This window comes from Rousettus aegyptiacus, unplaced genomic scaffold (assembly GCF_014176215.1).
Source record: "Rousettus aegyptiacus isolate mRouAeg1 unplaced genomic scaffold, mRouAeg1.p scaffold_m13_p_15, whole genome shotgun sequence".
NCBI classification, from domain to species: domain Eukaryota; kingdom Metazoa; phylum Chordata; class Mammalia; order Chiroptera; family Pteropodidae; genus Rousettus; species Rousettus aegyptiacus.
This window is the reverse complement of record NW_023416290.1, coordinates 6719023-6742323: the sequence shown is the minus strand read 5'-3', so window position 1 is coordinate 6742323 and position 23301 is coordinate 6719023. Positions and strand designations below refer to the sequence as shown.

The window sequence follows — 23301 nt, the reverse complement described above, 5'->3', positions numbered from 1 at the left end:
AGATGGATGTTATAGATACACAGGATTCATGAAAAACGTTACTTAGCAAATGAGGCCAGGAAGTGAAGTGAGGGGAAGATGGTCACGGGTTCGCTGCCAAGCGACGGCACCCACGCTTAGTCTATGGGTGATCAGTCACTGTTTTTGAAGACGGAGTGATGTGGCTAGAGGCTACGGTTTTAGGCTCCTGTTGCAGTGTTGAAGGCTTTTTGAGGTCAGAAATTCAAAGCCAGACTAGTTTGCAGGCTCCTGCTATGGCCCCCATGGGAGACGATGAGGGCCTATCCCAGCGTCCGGAGACAATAAAGTCATATACATATTGAACACAAAATCCACTAAGTGTATAGAATAAACAAAGCTTAAAAAGAAGTATTAACAAAACAAAGACAATTAAGTCAGTGGAAATAAAAGAAGTTAAAAAAAAAAGGATTAAGTTCCCGACCTCCACACAGGACATGTGGTGGAAGGGAGAGGTGAGCCTACCTTTCGATTTCTCCCGAAGGGGCGCCACAGAGCACGTCTCCTTCGTCCTCTTTATCCTAAAATCACATGTTATCATGAAATCACCTCCCTGTAAGCCCAGGGTGTGTTCATTCTCCAAAATGCAGTGAGAGACCAGGGCAGCTCTCAGTGAAACTCGCTTGTTGAAGGACATCACATGGAAATTAAATAAACATTAAAGAAATGAAACTCCTTCCACGATAACTGATGTGATCGGAAGCAGATAGGAACCAAATGAGTATCTCAGTTTTCGCTAACAAATTCTACCAGTGGATGAGTGTTACGTCTGACTTTTCCCATCTTTACCTCGATTTATCTTAACTCTCACTGATCATCGTCCGGGGAATGCTAAGAGGAAGGGAATGAAGATTAGATTCACAGGGTATCTGCGTGTGCCGGCTACCGACTCACTTATTTGTGTACTTTTTCCTGATTCATCACCACAATCTGCAATTCGTCATAATTCACTTTTGTTCCTTCTGAAATCAACCTAGATAATAAGGATATTATCAGAGGAAATACCTCATGACTGAATCTGCTGTGGGTGAGGTAGTTTATTAGAATTCCAAATTCCTTGTAACTATTTTAAAGTTTAGAAGTGAGTCAAAACTTTGAAATACCGTTCACCTCTAGGATTACTGTTATCGGTTAGTTATGTTACCAGAACGTGCCTTGAGATTCACTGAAAATTTTTAATTATCATTAAAGAAACCTGAGAAAACATTAGACTTTCATCGGCATTTAAAAATCAAGTATTTACATATGAGGCGGGGGGGGGGGGGGGAAGAGGGGGAGGGGTCGCACTCAAGACTGAACCGAGTACTCCCCTGCTTTGCCAGGGCTGCTCCTTCACGGGGCGCTGGGTGGCGTGCAGACGGGAGCACAGGGCCTGCGGGCAGCTCGACACGCTCCCAGCAGAACGGCTGAAAAGAGACACGCGTGTCAGACAGAGGAAAACGAACACGCATGCTCGCCGAGCACTGCGTGACCAGCACGGCGCTAGGCGGCCTCTCCTCCACTTTGTGTTCAAAGAACGCTTGTCACAGCGCGGATGTCATGGACTCAAACTATGCTTCCTTGACTTCGGCGAAGCCACACTCGAGTCCATGTAAAATGCAGGGGAATCGTCTCACAAACAGCCAAAGTGCAAATGAAAAAACAACAACAAACTCAAACAGAGTGAAAACGGTAGGAAGCAAACCTTAGAGGCAGAACGGGCTGATTCCGGGGTGCTTTCCAGGCTCCCGGTTTCTTCGAGACGACCGAATGCGTGAAGGGGGGGTCGTGAGGCTGGTCTGTGCTGAGCCAAGTCCAACGCCTAGCGACCCTCCACCCCCGCCCCTGCCTCCGCCGAAGGCCCGTGACTCCCGGGGAAACGGCCGGAGCGAGCTGGGTGTCAGGGGCACAGGGGTCTTGGCTGGGATGGAGACTCGGGGCCCTCAAGCGGGTTTCATGCTGCGCCTCCCGGGGTCCTCCGCGCTCTGCGCCCCGGCCCCTCCTGCCTCACTCTCGCCACCCGCTCTGCTCGCCACTCTCTCCTCTGCCACCTCTGACTCTGCCTCGTTTCACTGCCACCTCATTTCAGAAAGAGCAACTTTGCTTTTTATATTTTCAGAGCCTGGCAGCCTGTCCTCAGATAATATTATAATGTGAAAAGTGATGGGACAGGCTTTACGTGTGCCGTTGTTCACTGAGGTGTCAGTCACAAAACTGAAAAAGGCAAAGCGACTTAAAAGTCCAACGATAGGGACTTTTAACTAAACTATGTTATTAAACGCAGTTAACTAAACTATGGACCCATCAATGAAATATGGTGTAGATGGTAAAGGCTGTTTGAAAACTATACAGTGACATGAAAAAATACACATATATAAAGTTTAAAAGGCAGAATAAAAACGTATAAGTATGCTGAAATTACAACTAGAAGAAAACACCTAAAAATAGAAATAGATACGTTACCATGGGTAAATTATCAAATGATTGTTTTACTTTGTCTCCCCAAATCTTCTGCAAATCTCTTAGTTATTGTCATAATTTAGATAGAAACTAACCACAACTTTTCATTTTTAGTATGTTCTAATTTTCTATTTATTTTACCAGTATTTATTTCAAGGCTAATTAACGGGAACAATAATACTAGTGGAAAAATCAAGAAATAGTCTCTGAAATTCTGCTACTTGTATGCTGTGTATAACGGGATGACTTAAAGCTCATTGCAGCAGGAGACAATATGAAAATGTAAATCTGCCTTAAAGAGAGCTGCAACTCAGACTGCTGTAAATGCTTCAGCTTTACTTTTTTTTTTTTTAAGGCTGGCATATTCAATAAATACCTGATGAAAATATAAATAAACCAAAGTAGAAACCAAAGAGAATAGGAGACTGCCTTACTAATTCGTAAATTCCTTGAAGAAAGGGGTTTTTTTGTTTTTTGTTTTTTTAATGGTAAGTCAGTCTGATGTCCAGTAAAAAAGGCATTTACAGTAATGCTTTTAAGTGCCAGTATTCCAAAGTCACTGGAACTTGTCTGGCAGACAAAGTCATGTCTGACAGTTAATGCGGGCTCTTCGCTAGGCTGACATCTCGCTCCGAATCTTCCCTCACACCCCTTCAGTCGAACGAGAAAGGACACATGAGGTTCTCATACAGGTAATGACACCTGCTGATGTTGCAGAGAGCTCATTTATTTTTCTTGCTAGAAATTCCATTAGTCTCATGAGCCACCTGCGCTAGAGTAATACAAATTTTTCAAAGAAAGTGCTTATGTCCTTTCTGGCAATGTCGCTTGAAAACTGAGAAAAGTGTCCACTTGTCAAATTGAAAAAAAAAAATCGCTAACTTGGATTTAAAAAATTAAATCCTTTATGGAAAAAAATATATATATTGGTAGGCAAGAAGGGATTAGAATCACCGGCCGGAAAGACCTCTACATTCAGCAGTGTTACTACAAATAAATATTCCACGAAAGCAGGTCAAATAGGCGTGACCTACCCGATGGGGGGCATCTCTGGGTCCACACGCAGCAGTCTGGGGGCAGCCGCTGGTGGAGACGAACTCACGCTTTTTTGGCAACTCTGCAATCCTGGTAAATATGGCATTTTGACAGGTTCTTTGAGCTCTTCTAGACCAAATGCCGTGGCGTATTCTAATTAAAAATAGCATCATAATCGTTTTCGTTATTTCTTAATGAAATGTCTATAACTCCTTTTACTACATACCAAAATGTATAATAAAATACACTAAATCGGTCATTAAGTAAAGGACATTTTAAGTTACCATGATTTATCTAGCATCTTTCCCAAGAGACTACCTTAGAGTTCCTAGCGTAGGGACGGTAGGGGGAAATGATTGGGCGGCTAATTAGGGATGAGAACGAGGAGAAGTGCTGCCTCTCAGATCGCCCACGGCCCTCGCCGCCCTCTGCCTTGACTATTTTCATAGATGCTTTCACACTGAAAAGGGTTTAAAAGCACTTTTAAGAGTCCTCTGTTATCTGCTACTTTAAATCTTTCCACCCTCCTGCTTTTATGTCAAGATGTGTAAGTATATGATCATCTGAGCTAGCGATGAGAAATAAAAGAATGCTACATCAGGCATTGATTTTAATTGCCTTTCTGCAAAATTCGACACCATATTATAAACAATAACATTGAAACATCAAGATCGTTTATTTTACTGACCTCACATATCATTGGACAAGGAGATTATCAAATTATTTTTAAAAAATTTTTAAAAAAACGAAGGCCATAAATGGAAAAAGCAGACTAAGAGGTTAAATAAAAGCTTAGGTGATCATTAAGCTAAATATATAGAACTGTTTTTTAAGCTTTCTCTGCTAAGCGAGTCTAGTCCAGCAATAGGAAATGGTTTTTAATGGGACTAGAATTATGCTAAATACTCAAAATCCTTTTGCAACCCTCAATTTTTTTCTCTTTTGCAAAAAAAAAAAAAAAAATAGTTTCCTTGATCAAGAAACATATAGATTTAGGGATAGAAATCTAGATGACTGATGTCTTCTGAGTACCTTTAATGGAATCTAGTGAAAAAGTCGAACAACTATAGCAACTTACTCAAAAACAGAAGTGCTAAAACGTTAGTTATATCTCTGTTAATAAAGCTGACAGCAGAATTCAGGATAAATAAAAAGTGCAATTATAATTTGAAATTATAGGAGAAAAGCTATTAATACACTCATTTACGTGTCAAAAGTTCCCAAACTAGTCTTTATTGAGCAACTATAGGATATAAGATACTTGCCACATAACTCACTCAAAAAGTAACTCTTTGGTTAGAATACAAAATACAAAAAGGTGCTGTTAAGGATTTACTTTTTGAAATATTAAAACCAACTGGAGGTATTTAAAAACAAGCACTATTTATGAAAAGTGGCATGACCCAATAGAGACAGCACTGTACTGATATCAGAAGTAATTCTTTACAATGTTTCTATCATGAGTTACAGAATTAAATAAGTTAACTTTAATTTGCTTCTATTTTTCTTTTCCATCAGCTTAAGATACTATCCTTACTTACCTGTTACAGAAATTATAAAATGTCTCTTATTGCTTAAAAGATATACATGTAAATTCAAATTCACCATTCCTATATTTTCTTAAGTAAAATAGGAGTAAAACTGAAGTTACCTTTCCTTATCTTTTGTGTTTCTAAAACTGCTTTCCTCCAACAACTTTCAAAAAGAAAACAACTCTTAAGGGAATTTCTGGTGACATTAGAAGTCTCGAATTTGATTTCAGGAGATAGCACTGGCATTTTTCCTTCTTCCAACAGTGTTGATGAAGGTGACATGCTGATCCAGATTGAGGACACAAAACACACACACACACACAAAAGAAAGTATTTCAGAGATAAACATTTTTTCTAATCTGTTTTCCATCATTCAGATTAAATACTAACATAGATTTAAATGGAAAGTTTATAATATGTAAACACATATTCTTGGGATTTTAAGGCAGAGGCCTTAAAGAATATAGCTAAAATACATAGTAAGAATTTTTTAATGCATATTTTAATGAATTCTTTTGAATTTCAGGTTATAGATACTTGGCAATATATAAAAAAAAATTTAAGTCCAATAGCAAATTATCATGTGCAAGACAAGAGAATGCTTAGGATTCTCTCAAATATATTACTCTTATACACATGACCGGGTGGGATTTGTCTCTGGGATGCCAGGATGGTTCAACAATCAAAAACCAATCAGTGTGATATGCCACATTAACGAGATGAAGAATAAAGAAGAATCACATGATTATCTCAATAGAGGCAGAAAAAGAATGATAAAATTCAACACCCTTTCACAATATATAAAAAAAAACTTTCAAAAAACTAGGAGCAGAGAGAAATTATCTTAACATAATAAAGACTATAAAAGTCCACAACTAACATCCTACGCAATGGTAAAAAATCGAAAGCTCTTCCTCTAAGATCGGGAGCAAGGTGAGGATGCCCACTCTCACCCCTTCTAGTTAACACAGTGCTGGAAGTCCTCGTCAGAGCAGTTAGGAAAGAAAAGGGAATTGAAGTCATCCAGATTGCATAAGCAGCAGCAAAACCGACCCTATTTACAGACGGCATTATCCCATGGATACAGAATACCCTAAGACTCCACCCCCAAAGTGTTAGAACTAATATAGGAATTCAGAAAAGTTGCAGGATACAAAATCAACAAACAAAATCCACTTGCATTTCTATACACTAATAACAAACTATCTTAAAAAAAAAATCCAATTTACAATAGCATTCAAAAGAATGAAATACTTAGGAATAAATGTAACTAAGGAAGTGAAAGACTCGTACACTGAAAAACTATAAAACATTAATGAAAAAAATTAAAGAAGACAAACAAATGGAAAGATATTTCAGGTTCACAGATTAGAAAACTTAACATTTTCAAAATGTCCATACCATCCAAAATGATCTACAGATTCAATTTAATCCTTATCAAAATCCCAATGGAATTTTTTCCAAAAGTAGTAAAAATAATTCAAAAGTTCATATGAAACCACAATGACTGCAGATAGCCAAAATTATCTTGAGAAAGAAGATAAAGTTGGAGGCATCAAACTTCCTGATTTCAAAATACATTCATTACAAAGCTTAAGTAATTAAACAATAAGATATTAGCATAAAGACAGATACAGAAGCCAATGGAACAGAAGAAGAGTCCAGATATAAATCTACACACAGTCGACTGGTTTTTGACAAGGGTGCCAAGAATACACAATAGGACAAGAATAGTCTCCTCGACAAATACTGTTAGGAAAACAGGATGTGCGCATGCAAAAGAATAAAACTGAACCTTTATCTTATACCATTCACAAAAACAAACTCAAAGTGGATTAAAGACTTACGCCCAAGACATGAAACTGTAAAATTCCTAGAAATAAACATAGGGGAAAAGCTTCAAGACACCGATTTTGGCACTAATTTTATGGATAGGATGCCAAAAACACAGAAACGAAAGCAGAAATAGACAAGCGGGACCACATCAAGGTTAAAAGCTTGTGCACAGTACAGGAAACAATGAAAGAGTGAAAAGGCACCCTACGGGATGGGAGGAAATGTTTGCAGAGCACACATCTGATACAGGTCGGATATCCAAAATACCTGAGTAACTCCTACAACTCCCTAGCAAAAACTAAATGAACAAAACTAATAACCTTATTAAAAAATGGGCTAAGGGCTTGAATAGACATTTTCCAGAGAAGACACATAAGTGGCTAACAGGTATATGAAAATATATACGACGTCACTAACCATCAAGGTAACACAAATTGAAACTGCAATGATATCACCTCATATTTATCAGGATGGATATTATGAATTTTTTTTTTTTTTTTTAAACAAGTGTTGGCGAGTATGTAGAGAACTTGAAACACTTGATCGCTATTGGTGGAAATGCAAACCGGTACAGCCACTATGGAAAATAGTATGGAGGTTCCTCAAAAAATTAAAAGTATAACCGCCATGTGATCCAGTAATCCTACCTGGATATTTACCCAAAAGAATCGGAATCAGGATCTCAAAGGGATACCAGCACTATCACAATGGCCGAGATGTGAAAACAGCCTAAATGTCCATCAACGGATGTAGTTAAAGAAAATGTAGCCTCGATACACAATGCAATAGGATTTGGCCATAAAAAAGAAGGAAATCCTGAAACATGCAGAAACACGGAAGCCCCTTAAGGACATCATGCTACGTGAAGTAAGCCAGTCGCAGACAAACACCGCATGACTCCACTTACAGGAGTCTAAACCGGTCGAACTCCTAAAAGCAGAGTGGTGGGGGCGGAGGCTGGGGGCAGAGGCAATGGGGAGTTGCTGATCCCTGGGTGTGAAGTGTCAGTATAGCAAGACAAGCAAGTTCTAGAGTCTGCTCTGTAGCACAGCACGCATAGATGACAACTCTGTGTTATACACTAAAACATCCTAAGACGGTAAATCTCAAGTTTTCTAACTATGACAAAATTTAAAATTTTTTCAATTATTGCCAAAATGCATTTGTGCCCGAGAAGAAGATAATTTCTATGCTCCATGAAAAATAAACATGTCTTCAAGATAGCCATTACTTTTATTCTAAGCATGGACCCAGAAGAACAATTAATTACATATCCAGCTTATTCGCTGTATATTCAACTCGATCATATATATATACATTAAGTGTCTATCACATGCAAGGCATTACGAAACTCTGAAGCAAGCACAGCCATGAGCAAGATGCGGCCCCCATTCAGGACAAAGACAATGTCCACTATGGTTACGACTACTTGGTTGCTTATTATTCCATGCCCCTTGCTGGGCATTTTATGTTCATTTCCTCTAATCTTCACAACAAAAGGATTCTAGCTATTTAGAATCAGCTGTGCTCACTTATTCATATAAAATATTATTTACTAAGAGTTGATTCTACGTCAAGAATTGCATAGGACTACGAAGAAACATGATAAAACGGCCCCTGCCTTTGAGCTTGGAGTCCGGTAAAGGAAACGCAGACAAGATGACGGATAATACAGCGCAGTAAGTGGTGTAAAGGGAAAACAACACAGGGTCCTGGTAGAGGGAAAGCATGTAAAAAGACCGAAATAAACAAAACGGAAACAAACTCATGTCGACAGCCTGAAGGGATGGTCATCAGAAGGAAGGGCGTCAGTAATATTGTGATAAGCTTGCATGCTGACTCTCGTGAATGATGAGCATCAGCTTCACTTTCATTGTGTCTTATCTGAAATAAACTTTGTTCATTTATCTGCTTACTCAGTGCCTGTCCCCCACCCCCACCCCCACCCCCCCGCCTAAGCTTCAGGAGAACAGGGACCCTCCTGGTTTGGTTCACGCTTACATCCTTAGTGCCTGACATGGGATCGATTGCCATTCAGTACATTCTTGTTAAATGAATAAATGGATAAATAATGAATAATGAACATATATTTAATTAACATTTTCTTCTGGTTCTAAACTAGGTGACAAAAAGATAATGTTAATTTGAAAATAGTTGGAATTGTATTTTACATACGAAAAGGCTCTAACTGCCCTCCGTGTACCCGTTCAAATTCCCTAAAATTCAAATTTCAAGACCTTGATGAAGGTACCTTGACTTTTTTTTTTTTTTTAATAATGCTTATGACTATCTTCTCATATCTCCATTCACCTGGAGAAGAAAAAGAAAACAGAAAGCAGAAAACGGAAGGGCTAAAACCCTTCGGCCAGCTCTCGGCTCAGCTAGCGCCGCGGTGGCGTGGGCGACCAGCCTTCTGGGCTTTTCGGCAGCTCATGGACACGCTCACAGAATCCTGAAGTGGAAGCAACCCACGGAGGTCTACCTTGGGGTGGCGGCTTGCTCGAAGTTTCTCCCCACTCCACTGGGGAGTTGTCGTGACACAGACAACGGCAGCCGGAATCCCAGTTTGTTCCCGTCGTTGGGCCTGGGGCCCTGGTCCGGAGGGCGACCCTCCCCTGGAGCCCTCGCCGGTGCATGCCTGTCCTTCCTGAGACTCCCAGAGATGTACTCCAGGACCCATGGGTGTTCTCACTCATAATTTAGAAATCACTCGCTAGGCCTAAAAACGTGTGCTTACCATCTTCACCTGCTGCTACTCTCGGCAGGCGCGGGTGGTTTGCGGAGGCGGACATGTGAAAGGTGTATGTTGCACATGGTTCTGGTGACTACGGAGAACGGCTGACTTTAAGATGGCCACACACGACAAAACACTCTCGCAGGAAGTCTCCGGCATGCCTGAACCGCCGGGCAGGTCATCGGCCGGGACGTGCTTCTTCCTCGTCCCTTCTAATGGGTCCTCTCCCCACCCCGCAGTCACGCGGGTCTGTCAACCGTCTCGTCGTGTCACGCAGCTGCTCAGACCCCGGGCAGCTCTCCATTTCTCCCGGGTTAAGGGCCCAAACCCTTAACACGGCCTGCGAGACACCGCCCGGTTCGGCTTCTGCCCTCTCCCCACCTCCTTCGCATCCAAGCCCCCCCTTGCTCTGCCCCGGCCACGCTCTCGGGCCTTCTTTATTTTCACACGGGAGGTGGAAGGCGGGGCGCACAGACACCTTCGTTTATCACTGGCCTAATTAACTCCAGATCTTTCAGAAATCAACTCAAGTGACATTGTCTCAAGCAACTCTCCTAATCTCCAAGAACAAGGCAGGACTTTGTTAATAGCATCCTGTCATTGTCTTCCAAGCACTTATCATAATTTATAATCATACGGTTATATGATATCTAACTCTGACACTGGTCTTTGGATATAATTCGAAAATCTATTTTGCTGACTCTTGAGTTTTGCATACAGAACCTTCCAGGAACTGTTCTGGACCTACCTTTGCCATCTCATCTCTAGGCAGATCCTCCTCCCCCATACCCTAATCGGGTGTCAGCAAACCATGGCCCCTGGGTCAAGTCTAGCCCGCCACCTGTTTTAGTAAATAAATTTGCATCGGAACACAGAAACAAACCCCTGCTTGTTCGCATATTTCCTACAGCTTCCTTTGGCCGCAGGGCAGGGTCGAGTAGTTGCCAGAGACTCAATGGCCCACAAAGCCTACAATATTTACTATATTCTACTAAAGCCTGCCAGTCCCTGTGCTGATTCATTCAACAAGCACCTATTAAGTATTTACCAGGTGTTATGCTGGGTACGATTTCTCAAATTTAAAATAGATATGTAATAGGAATTCTATTCTCTTTCCCAGTGGATCATATCTTGAGGTGAAGCACCGTATTTTGGAGACCACAGCTATAAATAATGGAAGCTGGTGAAGGACTAGGCCTAAGATTTTAAAATATTTAAACTTTAACTTTCGCAATATTGAAAGACAGATGGGAACAAGGCAGCCAATTAGGAGACAATTGCAACCATCCAGGTGAATGGAAGTGAGGGCCCAAGCCAAGGAGAAAGCAGACTGAGAGAGACGCTGGGCAGAGGTCCATGAGGGAGCAGCTAGAGGACCCGGGGACCGTATGTGTCTGGTGCCATTCACAGTGGTACGAAGAGGGGGGAATGGGGAACCGGTCACCAACCTGAAAAGGCTCCAACTGACCAATGAGAGTATAAACATTAATAAGAATATTAACTGCAATAAATTAGAATATATTAAATATCCATAAGGGTATTATGATACTTAAAAAAAATAACACCTCACCAAAATCATCTTTGGAGGGTACTAAAGAATCAACTTGATTTAGAACCTAGTACATAAAAGAATCAAGCATTTACCCAAATGAATAATGGGCAAGTTTCTCTTCATAGAGAATCCCAGATAATAAATGAAGAAATGATAGTATTGACATGTCACTATTTTGCAAATCTTAATTAATGGGTCTTGACAATTGTGATGGTTAATTTTATGTGTCTCCTCGGTTAGCTTCTGGTACCCAGCTTTCAATTAAACACTAATCTGGGTGTTGCTGTAAAGATGTTTTGTAGACGTCGTGAACATCTATAGTCAGCTGACTTTAAGGCACTTTCCTTGTGGTTCATTTCTTTTATAATTCGTAATCTCTGACTGTGAGCTCATCTTTAGAGAGATTGCTATCGACAGGAATCTGGTGTTCCCTGAGCTACTGAAACCTTGCTACTCGGAGAGGCTTTCCACTGATCTCTGCCTGGACCTGGGTTTCAGAGGTACCACAGCAGTTACATGTCAGTTTCTTGGACTGTGGTTGCTTAACCATGACGTAATATGAATTCAGACCCCAGACTTGAGCTATGCAGGGTATGAAGCTGTGGCGCAACTGACTCTTTCCTAGTTCAAGTGCACGGCAAGCCTCCTTGCAGCCTCCTCGGCCCAGTGGCGGGTATTTTTCTAGCCATCATCTCAGTGCCAAGGTACTTGTGGCAGGTTGTATTTTTCAAAGAATGCACCAATACATATCCATTTCCACATGTTCTCCCTTCAGTGGAATGCTGACACTCCTTCCCTAAAAATAAAATGCCGTCGAGGTGCCTGACTGTATGTTTTCCAAGGCTAGGTCCTAAAAGGTGATACATCTTCCACGGGCTCTCTCTAGGGACACTCACCTTTGAAACCCAGCCACCATATTGTGAGGAAGCCAGGTGAGACAGGGAGGCTCCAGCTGGCATCCGCGGCTTAGGTCTCGGTCCGCAACCAGCATCAGCCACACCAGACGGGGGAGTGAATGAGCCTCAGGTGGTCCCAGCCCACGGCCTCTGACCCTCCCCCGGAGGCCCGACTTCATGAAGCAGGGCCATGCTGTCCTCGCAGTGCGCCGTCCGGATTCCTGACCCGCAGAATGCACGAGCACAATAAATGGTTGTTTTCCATGACCAAGCGTTGGAGAGATCGGCGATGCGGTCACGGCCACTGGGAGAGCACTCCTCTGTGACCTCAGCTTTCGGCAGGTGCTCGACAGTGGCTTCCTGTGTGACCATCCCCTCATCTCTGGCACCTGCAGACTTCCTTCTCTTGGTTCCTAGCTCGGCCACATATCCGTAAATTATTTATTATGCTTTACCCAGCATTTGAAACACAATGAAGCAGAATGGAGTCCATTTCATGTCAGCTCACTCCACCCAGAAGTTTCCAGAATAACTTTTCAAATGGAGACATAAAGAACTGAAGAACTTGAATTCTTTCACATATATCAAGATACTTAAATAAAAATAAAGACAAACCCTATAGACACTACATTTATTAAAGAACAGAACATTCATCACAGAAAAAAATACAAATGGTTAAAAAAAGTTCATTCTCACTAGCACTCAAATAAAAGCAATATGATGAGCTATGACTTTTGCCAAATGGCAAGGATTTTCTCTAATGCCTGACACTGTAAGATAGGGTTTGAGGAACCAGGCACTCTCAATAGGTTTCAGTGTATGTACATAGTACTTCTCAAGAGCAATCTAGCAATATATAGGTTCTTAGAATTTTGTATAGTTTTGACCCAGCTACAATAAAGGATTTGACATCCTTGAAGGTAAATACCTCCAGGAATTTATGCTAAAGAAATAATCATTGATACATTCAAGTATTTATCTTCAAGGATGTCGAATCCTATATTATTTTACAACAGAGAGAAAAAAAGGCTAAAAATAGCCCAAGCATCAAACAGCGGATGGTAAGATTACCTTAAATTTTAGCCTTGTTTAAACCAAAATAATGATCAAGTGAACATAAAGACAAGTTGTAGATTCATTGAGAGAGCTAGTTATTTATTTATCCACAAGTCCAGTCATTGTGCTGGAAGATGAAATACAAAAACGATTAACACGCAAAAACAATCTCTTGGTGATGGGGGGACAAGGTCAACAGTACAGTTCACTATGGTGAACACTAATGAAAAAGCTATGTTTAAATTCCGTGGTACGACGCAGCCTTTGCTAACCTCACCAGACTGCGGAGGTAGGAGAGTTTGCTTTTGTTTTTGAGCAAGAGATGTTCAAGCTAAAAGCTCCTGGGTGTGGATAAGCAGAACTTAACCGTGGCAGAGAAGGCTGAATGCCTACCAAAACTCCCGCTCCTCCAAGAAGAGAGCTGTTCCTAGCAGCGGCTGCCTCCATGACTGGAATGTGAGCAGAGGCTTTGGGAGCAGGTCTGCTTTCTCCGTACTTTCTCCTCCCCCTTCTGCTGGCTGCGGCGAGACAAGAGCGAAGGGCTAATGCCTGCCAGAGCCTGGTCCTACCACCAACTGGAAGGAAGCTGCCCACCGACCAGGAACGCCAGGTCCTCCAATGACGTCATTTTGCTCAAAGTTGTTTTGTTTGTTGTGACATTGATGAGAAAAATAATTGATTCCCAGCAGGGACACTATCTGCATGGATTTCCTCCAGGGACTCTGGTTTCTTCTCACGTCCCAACGAGTTCACGTGAGGTGACTGAGGGCTTACTGTACATGTTAAATCGCAAAATGTTGAAGGCTGTGTCATTATAGCTAACAAAACACTAACGGTTTTTATTCTCAAGTGTGAATGCATTAGATCAGTTACTCGACCATTCACTAAGCATGCCGTATGTGCACATCCGTGTGCCATGTGCACGGCAAATACAAAGAGGAACGAAGCAGAGACCCTGACTTCACAGAATTTCCTGTCCGGAAGGCAAAGCAGTAGCTCATACAACTACAGTACAAGGCGGAGTGGGCACTACAGCCTAGGGAAGGTGCACACATGTATGTATGCATGCATGGATGTATGTACATATGTATGTATGTATGTCTCTCTCTCTCCCCCCGCCCCCTATATTGGAGGAGAATTTAAAAGAAAGGAGACATTAGTTTCATATGGAGGTTAAAAAGACTTGGAAGACACTTGAAAATGATATTTAAATAAAATTCAGACAGGCAGAAAAGTGGGTGCAGGCATTCTAGGAAAAGGCACCGATGTGGAAGATGCCACCAGGAAAGGAGAGCGCGGTTCAGGTGAGGACAGTGTGAGAAATAACGAAATGACAGGCAGGCGAGATCCCGAATTTGAATGGCAGCCAACCAAAGCGGGTTGCGCTTTGTCTTCTCTGAGCAAGGGGCAGGCGCTGAAGGTTTTCGGATAGAAGTACGGCATATTCACATCTGCGCTTTAAGGAGGCTAATCTGGCTGAGACTGGAAAATGGTTGCAAAATTGCTTTAGTCTAGCGAGAGGCTCCAGTTTTCACAGCTATGACCCTAAAAAGGTTGTAGCGGAAGCCGCCGGTACAGTAGAACAGACGACCTGCATCACGCAAATCTTTTCTAGTATTTTTACCCCCTCGTGAAAACAGTAATAAATAGATGAAATACAAATAAACTAGAAATCATTTACAAAGCAAAACTGTCCATGAAAACAGGGCCAGAGCTATCTAACCGTGGCCGCCTCAAGTCCTGCTCCATCCACAAGGCTGAGTGCAAGTGTGGGAGAAGGGGAGACGGTACCCACATTCTCCCCTCTTCGGATAAAACCTGGGCGGGCCGCAGGGCGCATCCACTGAGGGACGGATGCGGGCGCCGGCCTGGACCAGACCGGAGGAGCGCGGAAAGCCTCAGGTGCGGTGGGAAGTCCCCCCCGCCCCCCGGCTTTCACGTCCATCTCTCCCTCCCCCGACCCAATCCCGCAGCCCTGATCGGGTCCTCGGCCCCGGCCTCGCCGCCGGGCCCCCTCGAAGTGCAAGAGAAGCAAGCCTTTGCAGAGATGCCCCGGGGGCTCGCCAGGCCAGCTCCCCGCTCCCGGGCCGCCGCCCGCACTCACCGTGCCCGCAGCTCCGCGGCGGCGGGGAGGCGCTTCCTCGCGCGCAGGGCCGGGAGCGGCGGCGGCGGCGCCTCCGGCAGCGGAGTCAGCGGGGGCAGCGGGCAGCGCGGGAGCCAGCGGCGGCCGGGCGCCGAGCCGAGCCCCGAGCGCAGCCCCGGGCCGAGCCTCCGGCCCAGGCCGGCCGCCGCGCGGCGCGGCGCAGGCGGCCCCGCGCTCCCTCCGGCGCTCTCGGGGGGCACATGCTCCGCGGCCGGCAGCCCTGCGACGCGCGCGAGCTCCGCTCCCCTGCAGGGCCCGGCCGGCGGCTCGGAGGCTGCGGCCCCGCCCGCGCGACGCGGACCCGTTGCCAGGCGCCCGGAGCTTCCGGAGGCCCAGCGCGCTGTGGTCAGGGCCCCTCCCGGAGAGGGCCAAGTTAGGAGCCCGCGCAAGCATCCTGGTGACACCCCGCCCCATCCCTGGACTAACTCAGCAAGAACTCTGTGTGCCGCCACCCTCAGGGTGACGGGTGCAGGGGCCAGGATGGGAGAAGGGTGCCGAGACAAGGCCGGTGAACAGGGCTCAGAGGTGGCAGGAAGGGTACGCCATGCACTATAGGGGCAGTGGGTAGTTGGACAAGACTGGCGACGAGCAAGTCTCTGGGTTGTGTTTTTAAGATTCAAACTAAGCAGATCTTCAGAGTGCTGATGAGTCTGGACCTTTCAAACAGCCCAGCAACACCTGACCAGTCCAGTCTTCAGTGACAGTCACCTCGCGATTCCCTCCCCACGCTCGCCGGAGTTCCACGTTCCATGCCCCCTTTGTCTAGGTTCTCTGGGGAGAAGCTCCGGGTGTGTTCCCCGCACAGCTGGGAAACCGTGTTCTGGGACTTACACCCATACTCCTGCCTAATGATGTTCCAAACGCGCTGCTTTCACCGGCCCCGCCCCCCTACTAGGGCTGCAAGTTTAGCCCTGGTTACATGGTTTCAGACCCCACAAACCTATAACTACCCTCCAGCTGACCACTTCTGTTTTCCTTAAGTTTGATACTATCTTTCCTAGTTCCTCTGGCTAAGAAAACCAACTCAGATTAGACTTGGAACCTAATTCTAGCCCTACCTAGCAGGTACTTAGTAGTAGGATGGGGGAGGAAATTAACTATTAATCTAAAAAACAGGGTAGTGGTACACTTAGCTAAATGAGAAGGCTGCACATTAAACCCACATGGAGAACTTAAAAGGGGAAGGCCTGGGGACCATCCCAAAACCAATTAAGAATTCAGTCCTGGGGCTGCACTCAAAGTGGAGAAGCACCGAGCTCGGGCTGTGTGGACTAAGTGTACTCGGCTTGTGGCCAGATGTTTAAAGGGTCTCTTCTGAGTCTCGCTGTCAAATCTCAACCACAGCTCTGCCCCAGCTCTACGCCTGGGCTCCTGCTGTCGCCCAGATGTCCGAACTCCCCCTCTGTGAAATGCCTCACAGCAGGGACGGCCTCCTGGATTCCCCAAACACACTTTTATTCTCACCTACCATGTCCCTACACAAAAATGCGCTTTTTTTTGAGTTCTCCAGAGTAAAATACATTACCATAAATCCACATTCCAGCCCCTGCTGCTCCTCCTCATCATTTCCCACCCAGACACCCAAGGACTACAATGTGCCAAGTGGAAATACAGAATTTTAAATGGTTGACTCTTAAGAAGCTGGATTCACTGACGCAGTGAAGGGTGTGCGATGCCCCACACAGTTTTAAGTGCTAGAATGGAGAAGGCAGACTCCAGCCTCACAGTGGTACTCAAACTCGGAAAAGCGACAGGCAAGTAAGTGGAGAACATTTCAGATAGTAAGAGATGCTATGAATAAAACGAGGTGGCCCCAAAGCCCCAAGGAGCCTGTTACATTGCAGGCGTCCCTTGTAGCACTCATCACTGTCATGCCCAAGACTGACACGCGAAAGCACAGGCGATTTTCACGTTACGTCCCTGCTAAGTGCTAGTAAGCACTTGAGCCAGGCACTGCTCTATGCCATTTTATGTGACCTGACACATTAAATCTTCATTAAAATCCTATAAATTAGATACTATTTCCCCATTTTGCTGATTAGGAAACAGAGATCAAGTAACTTACTAAAAGACAACATGGAGCCAAGCCCCTTGGCTCTAGGGCCAGCACTCTTGATCCAGCCAACCAGAGGAACCTTCAAAGATATGCAAATACGAGGTAACACCGGCTGAGGGCCAGTGGGTGCGAGAGACCACACTTCATGAAGACTAGGGGAGCAGACCCCGGGGTGAGGGAGATCGACCTGACAAAGCTGGCACTTTGAAGCGTAAAATGGAAATGTACCTATGTGAGGTAACTTTGTAGTACAACCCGAGTGTCCCAGACTTCAGAATGGTTGGTTAACCTTCCCGCGGAAGGTCCCTTGTGGAAAGGACTTTTAGGAGGTGGGCTTTCAATAGAAAAGGTATTAACCTGCATTTAAAGAAGTTTAACATTCACAAGATATTTTCATATCTATTTTTAGCCTTTACAATCCTGTGAAGACAAACCAACTACCCACCCCTTTATTCACTAGGAAAGAGCTGGAAATGTCACCTGACAGCATGCTTTTTTCTATTTATCCCTACTCTGACACTCCCTAAGTTCTTTACTCAGAAACCAAGTGCCTGAGAAGTCCCTGTCAACCCTCGACTCTGCAACCCCTCCCTACTCCAAAGCTCTCATACTTGTCACCATCCTCTGGTTCTCCGGACCTGCTTGGGAATTGAATTTCCAGGACTGAAAACAAGAATGTGTCTGCAAAAGATAGAACTGATATTGTCCGTTTCCGTGCCTTAGATATTCCTGCACAATTTTTTATTCCTCACCAGTTTCAAAAGCTGCGCTACTTTGGGTGATGATGTGTCAATGCTGATGGATCCCAACCACTGCTGACTAGACAGTGCGGGAGACTGCGGGTTATTGGGGACAGGGACGCATGGGAAGTCTCGTCTGGTGGTATCCCCTTATCCCCGGTTTGGCTTTCCTCGATTTCGGTTACCCACGCAGGTCAACCAGTTCAAAAATACTGCGCATGACAATCCCAGAAACACACGTTCACGTTTTCAGTTGCACAGCATTCTGAGTGGCACAGTGAAATCCCACATCCCACCTGGGAGGTGACAATCCCTTTGTCCGGGGTCTCCACCTGTATGCTCTCCCCTCCCATTAGTCGCTTAGCCTTCTAGGTCCTGGTATTGCAGTGCTCTCGTGTTCAAATGACCCTTGTTTTTAATGCCACATTCACATAATTTATGACATTATAGTTATTACTGTTAACTCTCGCTGCACTTAAATTATAAACTTAACTACAAGGTGTGTGTGGTACGGAGCAGGTTTGGTACTATCCACAGCTTTGGCACGTACTGGGGGTCTTGGAACATACCCCCCATGGGTAACAGGCGGACTACTGCACTTTCCCCCCAATTTTGCTTTGAACCTGTTTTGGAACAGTTTTAAAAGTTAATTGTTCAAGAAGGCTTTGTGAACACCACCACCCCACATACAGAGTACCACTTCTATTTATTACTATCCCAATTCCTACGTTTAGTCCCCCCCGCCTCACCATACCTAGTAAGCAACGCGCCATCTGTACTTTATTACAGTGAGATTGTCTCTCTTCTGAGCCACTTCTACCTTTCAGGATGCTGGATGAGCAAAGGCCGGGGCGGCCTACCTATGTATTTATCTACTAAAGTAGTAACAAGAGAGGTCATTTTCAAACTTACGCTCTTTAGCTACACCTAGAAATTAACGTTCAATTTTTTGTATACTGCTTCAACTGTTTACTAAGACACTAAATTTCCTGCAAAACACTGGTATACTCAGACATTTAACACCGATTTTGTAAACTAAAGGACACTAACTTCTCTCCAGAATCCAATGACCCTAACTAAGCTCACTAATCCAGAGAATTAGCTTCGAAGACCAAAGAATTTCAAGAAATTCTTAAATATATTTGCCCAGTAACTTCCAAATTCTAGGAAGTACTGATTCTGGTGCAACCGCATCAAAAGAATTAAACAGGGCATCTGTTTTCTACGCGACATACCCTTGCCACAATCAGTGAGGACTATGAAAACGTTTACTTCTATTAAACATACTTCATGTCACACTCTAAAAGTTTCAGTTCACTGGTCTAGGTGATAACACATAAAACACACAAGAATGTTATTTATAAAACACTCAAACTTCCTATGTAAAGTTTCTGCTCACTAGGAGAGCTCTAGATGCTCCACGATAATGTTACCACCCACAAATTTTATTCCTTCCTAACATACACAACATGTAACGGAAGTATTAAAATCTACCTAAATATAAACAGAAGATACAAAACAAGAAAAACATAAACATGAAATGTAAAAGGAAAATAACATGCTTACATGGTACTTTATAGGCAAGCCAAAGCCTGAGAAAACAAATTTCAGCAACAGAATTTATTTTTATTTGTAAACTGCTTTTCTTCCTTATCTATAAAGCATGCACTAAGGCCTGTGAAAAAAAGGCTTTCTTAGATTACACCCATTTTGGCTAATTCAATGGCACAATTCAAGAGTGAAAAATAAATATTTGTTTTGCACAGTTAAGTCCTTAATAAACCCAAAGGATATTTTTCACAATATATAAACTGAACCCTAGTTTTGCATACAACAGCTGTTGATTTGTTTTAATTTCTTCACACCCCAAGATTTGCCAAGATAGTTAAGGGACGGCAGAGGCAGGCTAACATTAAAAAAAAAAAAAAAAAAGTCACAAAGACAACAAAACATTTCAATTTGAAACAGGAACTGTTTAATAACGGACCAGATTAGAAAAATAACCATGGTAGATACCTGAAAGGGGAAGAAAAAAAAAAAAAACACTCATTAAAGAAACCACCTTAATAGCTAAGAGTTAACTATTGATCACGAAGTTATAAAGCACCACCAATTCAGTTTCCATTTTTAAGTAGGAAACACCTGGTTTTCTTCTTCCCTCCATAAATGTTCTCAAAAGGAATAAGCAAACCAAGTGTAATCATGTGAGATGGCTGATTTTCTCCACTAAAATTAGGCATCGATTTTAACTCAACCAACCCCTTATCCATGTTACGGAGACAGTATTTGTGACTCCTTTTACTCTAGTATTAAGTAAACTTCTGTCAAGATGCGGCTGCTCACCTTAGTTCATCCTTCTAATAAGCCTGTTGATCTGGTCTTCCCTGTTGCCAGCGTCTCCGCCTTCTACAAAATGGGTGGTCTTCTTCTTCATCCCACCTCGGGGAGAGGACAACTTGAAGGGCCATAGGAAGTTGTTTGCTTCTTTGAAGCGTTTTCCAACAGTGTAGATCTCATGAATCAGATCTTCCATGCAAATGATGCCATATTTACCTGAACATTTTAAGATTAGATTACAATTGTTACCTTTAAATTACTATACTTTAAGGCATTCAACACATACGATTATAGGCTATAACACAGTTTTAAGAAAAAGAAAAAAATATGTGGCTTTATTTACAAGCATTAGGGTCAAGCCAATGAAATCATATCTTACATTTCCTGTAGACTTAAACCTCACACAGGCAACCTACCCAGAGAACGAGCAATCAATGTGTTATCTGTCAGAGCAATTCGCTTTTTATTGATTTTGCCATAGCCACGCTTGTAGATCAATTCATTGACTGACTTCAGGTTTGGGTACCTGAAAGATGAAACGCAGACATAAATGTCCGAGGAATAAGCTTATTGCTGTCAAAACATCTAAAATTCATCCAGCTATCACAGCCAATGACTGAACGGAAGTCAAAGAGAAAGACAGGCTTACCCCCAGGCGATGTACGGCTCCACGATCCTCAGCATGTTAATGGAAGCCTTGTTGAGCTTCACAAAGGTGCCGTTGAAGATCTGGCGAAGGCGCAGAAGCTGCAGCACCTTTCGGACCTTGGGGCTCACGCCGTTGATACTGCAGTGAAAAATGATCAAGAATCAACTTGCCTTTTACCAGAAATTTTATCAATGAAGGAAACTAACCATTTTGGGCAAGTCCCACCTAAAGAGATAGGAATCCATTCCCGTTACAAAGACTGTCAGTGTTTTTTCCTTCAGTCAGATACATTTTGCTATCAGCTCTCCCAACTTGCCATATCCCCTAGTAAACTGTCTCTGGACACGTACCTTCGACATCCAAAACTTCCCCTGACCACTTCTGAGTTTTGTACACATCTTTTTAATAGTCCTTACGAGACTACGTTTCAACAACTTTTGAAGTTCATCTCCAGAACACTGAACTCCAGTGCTCAAATAGAGAAACAGATAGGCTAGGCTTTGGGCACAGGACTTGCAACTAAACCACTAAAACAATTCTCTCGTTCAAGCTACCCTTAAGATACTTTTATTGCAATGTTCAGAACCAAGGTCCCCAGAACTAAAGTTCAGTTTGGGTAGGAATGCAGATTTCCCTTTTAAACCAGAATGCAATAAAAACTGAACTTACCCTCTGATCCTGATGACAAATGCCAATTTGGGTTCTGCAGGAACATAGAAGTTGCCAGCTTTTCTTGCCATCCTAGCCATCCGGATCTCAGTCCTGTACATCTGCCTATATTCTTTGTGATAGTGCTTAGCTTTTTCGTAGATAAGCTTCCTTCTTGCCTTTCGAAGCTGAAAAACAATGACCAATTATTCTATTTATTTTTTAGCTCCCAAACACAATTAGCAATATCAGCTCTTTTGAAGAAAAATAACTTTCTCCTGAAACTTTTTCCTTGCCACTAGATAAACACTCCAAAAGGCAGATGTGGATCTTTACCTGAGATCACTGGTACAATAGGTGAGGTAAACAAATCTTGCTAAGAACATGCTCTTCGCATTCAATCCCAAAGCCTCACCTTACATGGTAAATGCCTCAAAAACGTTTACTTACCATCTTTTGGGCAAACTTCTTTCTCAGGCGCTTGATCTTCAGCTCTGCGAAATTCCTTCGCTTTTTCTTAAGGGTTTCCGGCACAGCCGGAACCTTCTTCTTCTCTCTGGCATTAAGAAAGAACGTTAATAGTTCAAAAGGCTCGGAAGACTACGTACCCATTCTGCACTGAGTGCACTTCGTCGCTTAATAAAACTATTGTCACTAGCTTTAAATACTTGTTATTTTTAACTGCTCTAGCACGCAAGTGCGTTATGCTGCAGATTTTAGGGAATGTCTATGCCAACAACCTCCTTTCACAGATCTAAACAGCAGTCACAAGGACGACAAATTCACATCTGACCCTGGACTCCCGCGACAACAGAAATATCCACAACAAAGTTAACGTACAGACTGAGAGACTGCTTCAAAACACTGATGCCTAGGCTCTTAACGAGGGCTTAATTAACAACCCCCACTCCCAACCACCCTGGTTCAGGCCTCAAGCTCCCGCACGCTGAAAGCAAAGGCCTGAAGGCAGGGACGTCTGCACCAAGTGCCAAGCAGGAAGGAACCCAGTTTGGAAGGTGAGATTCTCTAAAATGACTGAACGACCGGCCGGTTCCACACATATTCAGCTCTCACACCGCGCCTCGTTTCCAGTAACTCCAAAACGCCCGCCCCAAGGCCGTCTGCATCTCTTGTTAAGACTGTGGCCCGCACCAGTGTCGCAGAGACTCATAAACGTGTAGATAAGTGGGCAGAGGTACAGGCTACAGTCTGATAGGGGGACAATGAGACAAAACAGTTCTTTTTTCGGGGATGGAAGAGGATTCTCGACAGGACAAGGAGCAACTTACTCTGCACCCTCCATGGTTCCAGCCAGAAAAAGAGGAAGTATGGGCATGCGCACTGTTCACTTAAAGACGGCGAGAGTGAAGCCCCAACGATTCATAGGTGTCCCAGGATAAGCCAGGAAAGAACTCGGAACTGAGAACGCGTCTTGCAGATGCAAAATTAAGAACTGCCCAATCCAGCCTGGATCAAGTGTCTGGTAAAATTTATATGGGAAAAATGCATGCTGATTCGATCTTTAATCAGTATGACCAGAGCAAAGATTGCTGACACCGTGACTACTCGGGGTCCTAGTTCTTAGGCAGCGTTAACCGGTACGGCTCGAATTCCACTCAGTAATATACGC

The 23301-nt window shown here is 43.6% G+C and overlaps 2 protein-coding genes across 2 annotated transcripts in view; both read right to left on the bottom strand.

Moving 5' to 3' along the window:
• Positions 1-13379, bottom strand: part of CUNH8orf89 (chromosome unknown C8orf89 homolog) — a 55736-nt gene extending 42357 nt beyond the window's left edge. The window contains exons 1-5 of the mRNA XM_036232794.1: positions 12043-13379; positions 5144-5307; positions 3492-3645; positions 1329-1424; positions 484-539 (exon numbers count right to left, since the gene is read on the bottom strand). Of these exons, the coding sequence (XP_036088687.1) occupies positions 484-539; positions 1329-1424; positions 3492-3645; positions 5144-5307; positions 12043-12422 (850 nt within the window). The 5' untranslated portion in view covers positions 12423-13379. The remainder of the gene's footprint in view (positions 1-483; positions 540-1328; positions 1425-3491; positions 3646-5143; positions 5308-12042) is intronic.
• Positions 13380-19989: 6610 nt separating this feature from the next.
• RPL7 (ribosomal protein L7) lies at positions 19990-23107 on the bottom strand. The gene is made up of 7 exons (XM_016153708.2): positions 22961-23107; positions 22122-22227; positions 21693-21859; positions 21024-21161; positions 20791-20900; positions 20381-20590; positions 19990-20053 (listed from the first exon to the last, which is right to left on the bottom strand). Exons 1-6 carry the CDS (start codon positions 23005-23007, stop codon positions 20382-20384), a joined length of 777 nt encoding a protein of 258 aa, XP_016009194.1. The 5' UTR covers positions 23008-23107; the 3' UTR covers positions 19990-20053; position 20381.
• Between the last annotated feature and the right edge of the window lie 194 nt (positions 23108-23301).

Excerpts from the sequence above, each read along its gene's own strand:
- RPL7 (XM_016153708.2), bottom strand. The coding sequence starts at position 23,007 with ATGCCCATACTTCCTCTTTTTCTGGCTGGAACCATGGAGGGTGCAGA. Across the intron at positions 21,162-21,692 it reads TTTGTCATCAGGATCAGAGG|TATCAACGGCGTGAGCCCCA; the intron begins GTAAGTTCAGTT and ends TTTTCACTGCAG. Across the intron at positions 20,591-20,790 it reads ATTGATTGCTCGTTCTCTGG|GTAAATATGGCATCATTTGC; the intron begins GTAGGTTGCCTG and ends TAAAATGTTCAG.